Below are 10,918 nucleotides of genomic sequence, written 5' to 3' on the forward strand. Positions count from 1 at the left end.
CCTAAAGTTTTTAACTTTCCTAAATTTCACCTAAAATTGGTTAATAATCATCCATTTTTCAAAAGGCAAAATGTAAGGATTTGTCATTTTCTTAATTAGTGTGTATAAATTAAACCAGAGTCATTTAGTCCTGGAACCAGGAGATAATCAGCTCTAACTAGGAGGATGACCTTTTGGCTGGAGGTGCTCGGTGCTGGTTTGTCACTCAGAGCCTGGAAGGGAGGCACCAGGAGCTAGGAAGCAGACAGGCATGTGCCAACAGCAGGGCACTTACGTAAAACTCGCCCAGTGTCAAATCTTTACTAGCAATGGAGAAGAAATTCTTATTCTCTTCCAGAAAACAGAACCTTCTGGACATTGTGAATGGCCCTTGCTGCTCCTAAAATCCGAGGTCCAAAAACTTAAATTGTAGCTGAATAGCTATGTCTTATAAAGTAATATTAGTCCAGATTTTTAACTGAACAAAGGATTTGAATAGACAGTTCTGCAGAGAAGATATACACATGGCCAATACACACATAAAAAGATGTTCAACTTCATTAGTCATTAAGGAAATACAAATCAAAACCAAATGACAAAACAATTAAAAAATTTTTTTAAAACACAGTGAGATACCACTTCATACCCGCTAGTGGACTATAATCAAACAGGAGCAAGTGTTGGTGAGGATCAGAGAAACTGGATCCGTGCCAGTGGGAGTGTAAAGTGGTGCAGCCACTTTGGGAAACAGTTTGGCAGTTGCTCCAAGGGTTAAACATAGAGTGACTACATGACCCAGCAGTTCCCCTCCGAGGTATATACGCAGGAGATTCAAAAATATGTCCTCACAAAAACTTGTGATGACGTTCATAGTACCATTATTCGTAATAGCCAAAAAGTAGAAACAAGCCACGTATCTATCAAATGAGTGGATCAGCGAAATATGGCCGATCTGTACAGTGGAATCTTATTTAGTAACAAAAAGGAATTAAGTACCGATTCATACTACAAAATGCATGAACCTTGAAAACCTTTTGCTAAGATAAAGAAGCTAGACAGAAAAGGCAACGCGTCATACGATTCCTTTCATATGAAATGTCCAGAATAGGCAAATCTGTAGAGTCAGAAAGTAGATTAGTGGTTGCTGGGGGTTTGGTGGGTGACTGCTAATGAGTATGGCGTTTCTTTTTGGGGTGATGAAAATGTTCTAGAATTAGTGGTGATGTGGCACAACTCTGAATATACCAGAAACACTGACTCGTACACTTCAAAAGAGTGAATTTTATGGAATGTGACTTGTATCTCAGTGAAAATGTTATTTTAAAAAAAAAATACATTAGTAAATGTTGTGGCACCATTGGCCCAGGTTTTTAAACTACTGGGCCTTGAAGAAAGGGGAGGGCTTAGAGCAGTGGGGAGGACGTGTCAGAGGGAGAATTTCACGGTAGGTGCAGCAGCCGAAAGTGGATGACAGGAGTCCTGGGCCCAAGTCCCACCTTTATGGCAGATGAACACAAGAGCTTAAATCAACTTAGCGAGTCACTAAGCTGTGCTCTCTGGTTAGTTTATTTAACTACTTGCCTTCATTCATTTGAATTTATTCAGAAATACGTACTGGTCTTCAGTTTTCTCATTTGTAAAATGAGAAGATTATAGACTAGGTGATCTTTAATTTTGTTACAGTTCTAACATTATATTACACTTTCTAACAATTTGTGGCTTGTGGGCCTCTCTGAGAATCTCCCCCAGAAACATGCACATAAACATATACAGAAAAATTTTCCCTTGTAATTTCTGTGGATTCACCAACCGAGAGCCTCCACAAACTTTGCTTATGTGTAATAGAACTTGAAGGTAATTGATCAACAGCAGGCAGCTGCCTGTCGTGGTGATAGAGGTTAGGGCAACTGGAGCAGAGTGACCATACAAGGATGGATATAGGTGCCATTGGAGAAGGTAGGTACAGGGACCGGAAGTGCCAGGCCCAGGAACTGGGCCCCATCCCGTGTGCCAGCCTGGCTGCAGAGCAGAAGGAGCTGTGGAGAACCCTGGCATAGGGCTTGCCGCCTGGGTAAGGAAAAAGAAGGAAACTTAGTTTGTGCCCTTTTGTTCCTTTTGAATTTTATGGTTCATGTAATGCCAATTGAGTAAATAAAGACTAATTTAAAATAAGACTCACCTTTGGGGCTTTAAAATACGTACATTAAGAAAAACAAGTTGCAGTTCAAAAAGTATAGGAGAAGAACTCACTTTTTACTTACGTGTTCAAATCTGTTACAATTAGCTTTGGGGTTTTTTGTAAATTACAGATTTTTTTTAAACCTACGTGTATTCAGGACCTCACCAACGGTGATTTAATTCGGCAGATCTAGGGTGAAAGCTAGGAAGCTGGATTTTTGTTTTAAGGTTCCACAGGGGGATCTGCTCACAATGTGTGAAATGTTGCTGTAGGCAAAAGGAACTGTTAGCTGTTTGAACAGAGGACATTCACAACATGGCCCTTTGGGAAGATGAGCTAACCAGCCGTGGCAGAATGGATTTGGGAGGACCGGTGAGAGGCAAGGACCTGTGAGGGCTCAGGTTTGGAAGGATCCAGTATCCGGTCTGTGAATCATCTCTGCACCACTGGGATAGTGGTCCTCCGGCCTGTGCCAGAATACTTACTGAACTGCAGGGCTCATTCCTTATTCCCTACTCTGCCAGTATTTCATTTAAAGGTTACTCCTTCCTCATGTAAAGTTGAATCTGGTTTTGTTTTTGTTTTGTTTTACTGGTTTTTTGTAAATTCTCTCACTAGACACTGTTCTCTGGAGCAATGCAGATTACATTTACTATCTCTGCCACATACATGGCAGCCCCTCAAATATTTGAAGATGACCCCTTTTTTTTCTTTTTGCTGAGGAAGATTGGTCCTGAGCTAACATCTGCCACCAGTCTTCCTCTTTTTGTAGTGAGTTGCCACCACAGCATGGCCACTAACAGACAAGTGGTATAGGTCCACGCCCAGGAACTGAACCCCCCCGCCATGAAGCCAAGTGTGCCAAATTTAACCACTAGGCCACTGGGGCTGGCCCTTGAAAATGAGTCATATTCCATTCTCCTACACCAGTTCAAATTAGTCATTTGGTAACTAGGCACATTGTCTTAATGACTTTGAGCTAAAACTATGAGTTAAAACCTTTAGCTGAAGCTCTTGAGACCAGGTAAAAGCATTTTAATAACCCATGCAACCCCAGCAGTCTGGGCCAGGCTCCTGGTGGCTTGGGCCCAAGGGATGGGAGTAGAAAGGAAGGGACGACGCTGGTATGAAAAATCAAGAAGACCTTGTGTCTTATTGGATGCAAAGCTGTAGGAGTTGGGAACCGTGGAAACACAGCTGAAGGGGGAGTAGAAATTTTGAGATGAGGCGTGTGGTTAGTTGGCCCAGTGAGGTGCTGGCACACGGCCGTGCTTCTCGCTCTCGGTTTCAGTTTGCCTTGCCTGTGGCTGGCTCTGCGCGGGGGCCCTGCCTGCTTTAAAGCGGCGCTTCTCGGCAGGGGCTTGCTGGTCAGCTCACAATCTTCCAGGAGATATTTGGGATCTCTGTCCTAATGTATGTTTTTTTTGAATTGTTTATTTGTTGGCTTTTTGTTTTAATTAAGGATGCTTTGAAAGTATTTTACCAAAACTTCAGCTCAGCTCTTAATTCTCACTGACTGCATTTGCCTTCCTTTTGAGTGGTGACAGTTTCTTCTCAGAACAGAAAAGTAAGAGGCTTTTGATCCTTGGCCATTTTAATGACTAGGGAGCACTTGGAATTAATAAAGGCTTTCTACTCACTCTCAGACATCCTGTTTGTTCCTCACTTTTATAACAGTAGTGCCCAGATGCCAAAATGAGCAGGTCGCCTCAAGCTGTTTTCCTGCAACCTCCCAATCAAGTGACATTTCTGAGATGGATTCCTCAACACGGAGTAAGTTGATAAGCAAGAAAGATTCCTTCTGTCTTTTAAAAGTTAGCAATATTTAAGCAAGACTGTGGCTTAAATTGTATTTATGTCACACTGAGGCCATTTTCCCAAGGCATTGATAATGAAAATCCTAATATGGAGGCAGCAAGATTCTCAAATTTCCAGCTGGGGAAAAACTAGGTCAGATGGAACCCCAAGTAGAGAAAGTTTGCCCGACTTCGCCAGTGCTCCTCCGTTCCTTCAGCACCAGCCTTGCGGCCCGAAAACGTCGGAGGCTCCAGCAGAAGCCTGTGACTAAGTAAATTAATGATGCTCATAACTACTTTTTACATTCTTGTGAAAAGAAAACCTCAGCATTATTTTTCAAAGCTACTACTACTACTTGAATTTTCCTGACTGTTCTGGGCTGGGCTCCGTTGAAAACTGGTGCCTGCTATGGGCACGGATGGACCGAGCACTGGGCCAGCTGAGGCAGAACCGCTGAGGGCAGGTGGCTTCCTGCTGACGCCTGGACTTTTGGTCCTTTGACTTGGTTTCCCGGAGGTTTTGTTTATTTCTGGAAGGGACGAAGTGGAAACGTCTTACGGAAATGTAGTCACAGCTTTAGCCCTTACAGGAGCTAACGATTTCCCAGGAAAGTCTTGGATTTGTTTTTAAAAGGTGGGGAAGGAAAGAAGCTCTGTTAAACTTTATTTCCAACAACTTTTTCAATAAAACTGTTGTATAAATCAATCAGAATTTAACGAGGTCTTTGAGTTCTTTTAGAAAGACAAAGTTTATACGATGTCCCCTAAGACTAGTTTTATAAGAAATACACTTAATAGCAAGTCCACTGAGGTTCCAGCATTGTGTAAAATATTTTTGCTAATTCATACTTTTATATGCATCTATAAATTCTGTGTCAGAATATGAATTAAACAAAATCGTGTGTAAGTCAAATGAGAGTACAGGAGCTTCTCAACTGTCCTCTACTCTGACAGGGCAGAGCCTCACTTTTTAACTAGATAATTCCAAATTTGAAAATCAAGCTGAGGACATTTGGTAAGTTTAGGTTATTGGACAACAAAACAAAAAAGCATAAAAGTTGGAGTCCTTTGGGGGGGAAAATAGTTTTCAGAAGTCAAAACTGTTTGAATTTGTAGAACTAAGTTTCTGAGAAGTGTATTTTTGAGTTGGTTTTTTTTTTTTCCCCAAATTCCAGTATTTACCAGCCCCTCTAAATCAGTACGGGATGGCAGTTATGCTTGGACACACTGTAATATTTTCACTTTGATTCTGGATTCTTCTTGTGTTACTACTAAGAAAAGCATTTGATTTACTTATTTTTAATCATTGGGAAGTGGTCATGGTGTACATTCTGCAGTGTTAATTTGGGCGACTTGGAATGCCTTTTCTCACTTCCATTAAGCATCATAGTAAGGAAACTTACTGTTGCAAAGAATTTAAATTCTCTCTTAAACAAGCTTTGTTTTAAAATTTAAAATTTAAAATTTAAAATTGTTCCTAATTTAAAAGACTGTCTGTATCCCCCAAAGAAAAAAAGTGCTAAATAACCAAAAGTAGGTAAGTTCCCTGATAGCATTCATGCAATTTAACAAATGTTTGGCCTGTAAATGGAACCACATAGGGCCAGTAATATGTTAGACTTTTTTTGTTTAAGAAATTTGGTTTTTAGAATATTCATTTAATTATTGATTTTTTTTTACCTTTAAATGCTGTATCATTGCTACCATCAGAAAATCAAACTATTAGTAATTTTAAGTTTTGTTTCCAAGTTTCTTTAAGTCAAAGAAGAGTACAGTGGGACGGCGTGGAACGGGACCTGATGGAGAGAGTGAGAAATCTTCGCCAGAGACTCACGGCCCGGGCGCGCCACAGGTGTCAGACGCCTCACCTTTTGGCTGCGTAGGAGGCTTGTCACCCTGAGATAGTCAAAGAGAGAGAGACCTATTTTGCAATCAGTGACACTGATTTTTAGATTATTTATTGTAAATTCCTATAGAGATCGGCCTTTTGTATAGAAAAATGTGCATATAAAAATTATGTGTTCTATTTAATTCTGATGCTTTTTGGCTTGTAAATGGCTTCTTGTACTTCCCACAATAAAAAAATGTTTGAAGCCACTGGCACGTGGGTTCGGTTTTCTCAGGTTGCACGGAGCAGCGTGAACCTCAGTGACTTTAGTTGATGGGGGTTCCCTTTTAGAGAGAAGCAGCGAGATAAGAGCAGGGAGCCGTCTCCACAGTGGCCGCCCAGCACTGAGTTCCGCAGCAGCTCCAGGGCGCCCCAGCGGGGAGCGGCTGGAGTCCCAGCCCTGTGCGCCCAGCAGCGGGATCTCCTCTTTGCCAGTGATCCCATCGGCATCTCTGCCTCCGCGTCTCCAGCCTCTCGTACCCTCTGCCTGCTGCTCCCGACAGCACTGACCACTGTCCCCTCTTAGCTCCACGACAGGGCTGCTCATGACTTCCTCATCTTGGGCAAATCACTTCTCAGCGCATTTTTAGAAGGAGGGTAGAAATAGCTCGTGGACTTGATGTGAGGGTTGAAGAAGATAATGTACGTAAAGCTCCGGGCACCATGCCGGCTGGTAAGTGTGCAGTCCATGGTTGTAATTCTTTTTTCTGGGGTCACAGAGCATAATTGTACGGTAGGCCAGACAGTTTCAGTCAGCAGAGCGCTTTCTGTTGTGCAAGAGGCCAAGTCCTAAAATAAGGTCCCGGCACTGTGCGAGGCGCCATTGCCAGAGAGCGCTCCCCTCAGCCTGCTTTTCTGTTTGTTTGCAGGCAGTTACAGCAGGCTTCGTGGGCCAGGTGGGTGCGTTTGGCAACAGGAAGTCACTGGATATATACAATACGTAGGGTATGATGGGAACTTGGGTGACCGAGAAATTGCTTGTGCACCCAAAAACATTCAAGTTCTAAAATATTGTGCTTCTGCCCGCCGGAATCAGCTGTACATTGCCAGTTTTTGACCTCTGCTTCAGGTCTTCTTTCACTAGAATTTATACCTGCTCAGAGTGGTTTTGCAACTTCACGTACACACACACACCCTGCTTTTATAGTATTACAGTATTTCATTTGTAAAAAGTTTCTATTCGCGGCCGGCCTGGTGGCGCAGTGGTTAAGTTCGCACATTCTGCTTCTCGGCGGCCCGGGGTTCACTGGTTCAGATCCCAGGTGCGGACATGGCACCACTTGGCACGCCATGCTGTGGTAGGTGTTCCATATAGAAAGTAGAGGAAGATGGGCACGGATGTGAGCTCAGGGCCAGTCTTCCTCAGAAAAAAAGAGGAGGATTGGCAGTAGTTAGCTCAGGGCTAATCTTCCTCAAAAAAAACAAGTTTCTATTCATCCAGTGAAAGCGAGTTATGCATCCTCTCAACCAAATGTGGAAGTTCTTTTTATCACATTTTTTCAATTTTCTCTGAGCCTGCCAGTCTCCCAATAATGATCTTGATAAAGTCACTGCCTTGGCACATTTCACATACTTGGCTGAATCTCTTCAGTCATATGTACTTGGCTAGCATTTCAAAGGTTATCACATTTAATGAAATATATGAAATACATTTCTGATTATCTCTTCCTGCTTCGTGGCATTATATCCTCAACCTTACCCCAATTTCTTTATGATGTAAGTTCTCTAGGAATTGAATAAAGTTTGAGCTTGGCTAAAACTCTCCCCACACTGGCTACATTCAAAAAGCTGCTCTCCAGGCTCCTTTGAGTTTGTTAAAGCAGAGCTGTTCCTAAAGGCCTTTTCCTATTTGTTACATCCTTGCGGTTTCTCTCCCGTACAATGCTGGGTGAATGTGGGGCTTCAGCTAAATCCCTCTCCACAACAACACACTTAGAGAGTTCCTCCCAGTATTTATTGAGTGGTGTTGAGTGAATAAGCTGTTAACTTGGTTAAAGGCCTGTGCACAGTTATTGTATTCATTCGGGTTTTCCTCTGGTATGCACTCTCTGATGTTGAGCCGGATTTGAGCATTTGCTGAAGGCCCGTCCACATGTTGACCATGGTTCCATGATGACCGTTACAGAGTCATGACTACGAGGACTGCCAAAGTCTTAATAGCATGGGAGCATTAAGCACAGATTCTGGACATACTGTTTAATCTCTTACCAGTCTGGGTCCTATGGAGGGACAAACCACATGATATTTCAACGGGAAAAGTTTAATATAAAGAGTTACTCAACTATGATTGGCGAGTAACTATAAAGATGTAGAGAGAATTCAAGGGTGCCTAGGACTGAGGGAGAGCACCCAGGAGGGACAGAGCGGGAAGGGAGGCCCCTCCCTCCCGAGGCTCAGGTGCAGCCCTCGTAGGGGGAGGTGCGGTTGCAGAGCGCTGCATAAGGGAGAGGTTGCTGGGTGCCCAGGCAGCAGGAAGGAAGCCTTGGGTGCAGGCAATTCGAGGCCCCTGGGTGACAGCATACAGAGACTCTGCATCAGCACCTCGAGTGATGTCAGCGTGGCGTGTGGCCTGGTCTGTGCACTGTCCAGCACGGTCCATGTCGAGAGGGCCATGGGAAACCCCTCTCTGCAGCACAAGCAAACCAAGGCTGGAGGCAGGTGCTCAGAGCGAGTCAGGGCGCCGCTGCTGGCGCTGTCCCCGTTGGGAGGACTGCAGCAAAGTGGTCATCGGGCTGGGGCTGTGGAGTCAACTAAGAGATTGTGCATTCTGGGCACGTGGCCGGGGCAGAGCACCACTGAGGGTCCTCACACACTCACACTGCTGACGGACCGTGAAGCACGAGCAAGGATAAGCGCCACAGCACATTGCAGCTAGGGAGAGCAGCCCATTCCTGCTGCCGCGTCCTCCAGCGCCCTCTACTGACAGCTCCAGCTCGTGCACACTGTAAGGAGAAACGCCCGAGTCCAGTCCCTTACCGCAGAGCGGGCGCTAAGAGGGCGTTTGGAGCCGAGAGGCAGGAAGTTGATAACTGGCACACTCGTGCACTTGGAAGTGGCTCTAGGTTTACCTGGTTGGTTGACAGAAATGCACACTCATTGTTGGCCCTCTGTTTAATGAGATGGAGATGCTAGAATTTCCCCGGCATGAGGGAGATGAAAGTATCCGAAGGCTTAGGAACGTAGGAATGTGGGAGCGGATTTATGACATATGAACTTCTCATTCACCTCCCAACCACATGATCAGCCTGAAAGGCGCTCCGTTTGTTAAGGCACTGAGTGAAAGGAGTGTCGGCAGACTTGAACAGCTCCGTGGTGGCTCGCCTCTGTTGGTGATGTGTGAAGGTGTGAGGCCACCCTGGATATGCTCCTGACTTCACTGGGCATGATGGGATTCCATAGCAGCAGAGGCCAAGTGACAACATTAACTACCAAAGACAACCACTCACAGTAAAGGGCAGCAGAGCACTATTAGTAAGGGATCTGGGGCTACTGGTAGTTAATTATGTCCCTGAGAATAAAGTAGATAGGTAGCCTCCTAAAATGCTGCTTGATAGACGTAACCAGAAAAAGTTCAGATCTGGGGGCCAAAAACCTGATTTGAGCCACCACGATGGAAAGTCATGCCTGTCACTCATTTTCCAGATCTCAACTAGTTTCCAGATCCAAAGCCTCTTCCCTGAAGGGGAGGCCAGGTCAGCTGGAGCAAGGATCCTGCAGCAGTGAGGGCCACGTGTATATACCATAAATAATCTCCCAGCCTTCTCCAAAGGCACCTGTGGCCATTGACTCGAATGACTGTGTAAGAGGGAAAAGAACACACCCAGACCTTTCAGGGATTACTAGACGTTGGCTCCAAATCTGACACCAAAGTCAGGGCGAATGGTGGTCAGGTGATGCAGGAGTCTTGGGCCAAGTCTGAGTTACGGCGGACGAAGTTGGACCATGAAGCAACTGTGGCTAGTTTCCGAGTACCTGAGTGTCTAATAAACATACTGACAAATGGCAGAAGCTCCACACTGGCACTATGACCCATCGAGTAACAGCCTTTCGGGTAGAAAAAGCCAAGTGAAAGCTCTGGAAGGTCCCCCCTACCAGGAGAGTAAGCCCAAGGATTACCGGCTCCCTGATGGGGAACTGCGGAGATCAGTGCCGCCGTCAAAACCGGGAGGATGAAGGGGCGGCTACAGCTATCACAGCCCGATCTAGTTTGCCATCTGCCCTGTGCGCAATGCCTGAATTGTCAGGAACAATCGACGATGACTCGACCGCGGCAACCGTCTCAGAAGCAGGATGAGCACAGGCCCCGCCGGGTCGTGCCCCACAGCTGCCCGCGGGACCTCCCTAAGACCCCCTGCCCAGACCCCATAGAGTCCCGCCGCTTCCGGCTCCACAGCCCACCCTCCTCCCCACGGCGTTCAGCGCCCCCGCGCTGGCCGGCCTCCCACCCCGTGCAGCCCGCCCCCGACGGCCCCCAGCCCCACCCTCCCGCGGGGTCAGGCGGCGAGACCCAGCCCCTCCCCGAGGCCCCGCGTTCCCGTTACTCCCCTCGACCCTGCAGCGCTCCCCCGGACGGTGAGCGCCGGGGCTCGGGCCCCACTGCGGGCCGTGCGTGCCCCCCGCGACGGCCGGCGCTCGACGGTAAGGGCTGCACCCGTGGTGGAGGGACGGGGCCGCAGGCGTGCTCTTCCTGGGCACCCCCGCCGCGGCGCCCAGGGTGCGCTTCCTCCTTGGAGGCGTCTCCCGCACGTGTCCCCCTTGTCGTCGTGCACCGCCTGCAGTCAGGTCCTCCGACCTCAGCCCAGCCCCCGAGAACAGGCCGGGCGGCGGGGTAGAGTCGGGAGAGGTGGGTCAGTGCCCAGGTCCTGGCCCTGCCGGGACAGAGGCCGACACACCGGTGACCCCAGCCCCGGAGAGCGCGGACACTCGGGGTCGCCCGGTCCACAGACCAGCAAGTAAAACCCGTCCTTCTTGCGAGCGAAGGCACAGAGGGAACAAAAGTATTGTGCCCCGTGTGAGGATCGAACTCACGACCTTCAGATTATGAGACTGACGCGCTGCCTACTGCGCTAACGAGGC

At 46.9% G+C, this 10,918-nt stretch overlaps 1 protein-coding gene and 1 non-coding gene across 14 annotated transcripts in view; one reads left to right on the plus strand and one right to left on the minus strand.

The window, feature by feature from the left end:
• TBC1D31 (TBC1 domain family member 31) overlaps window positions 1–6,051 on the plus strand; it is an 87,167-nt gene extending 81,116 nt beyond the window's left edge. For 9 of the 13 annotated variants that reach the window (XM_070221790.1, XM_070221784.1, XM_001497517.5 and 6 more), the window contains 2 exons: window positions 3,836–3,931; window positions 5,704–6,051. In XM_070221790.1, coding sequence (XP_070077891.1) covers window positions 3,836–3,931; window positions 5,704–5,837 — 230 coding nt within the window. In that variant the 3' untranslated portion in view covers window positions 5,838–6,051. The remainder of the gene's footprint in view (window positions 1–3,835; window positions 3,932–5,703) is intronic. The other 4 variants (XM_070221787.1, XM_005613265.4, XM_070221783.1 and 1 more) reach the window with 1 other exon arrangement.
• A 4,794-nt stretch (window positions 6,052–10,845) lies between these two features.
• Window positions 10,846–10,918, minus strand: TRNAM-CAU (transfer RNA methionine (anticodon CAU)). Its single transcript has one exon. It is a non-coding gene; the product is annotated as a tRNA-Met (tRNA).

This window comes from Equus caballus, chromosome 9 (genome assembly GCF_041296265.1).
Source record: "Equus caballus isolate H_3958 breed thoroughbred chromosome 9, TB-T2T, whole genome shotgun sequence".
In the NCBI taxonomy this organism is placed as follows: domain Eukaryota; kingdom Metazoa; phylum Chordata; class Mammalia; order Perissodactyla; family Equidae; genus Equus; species Equus caballus.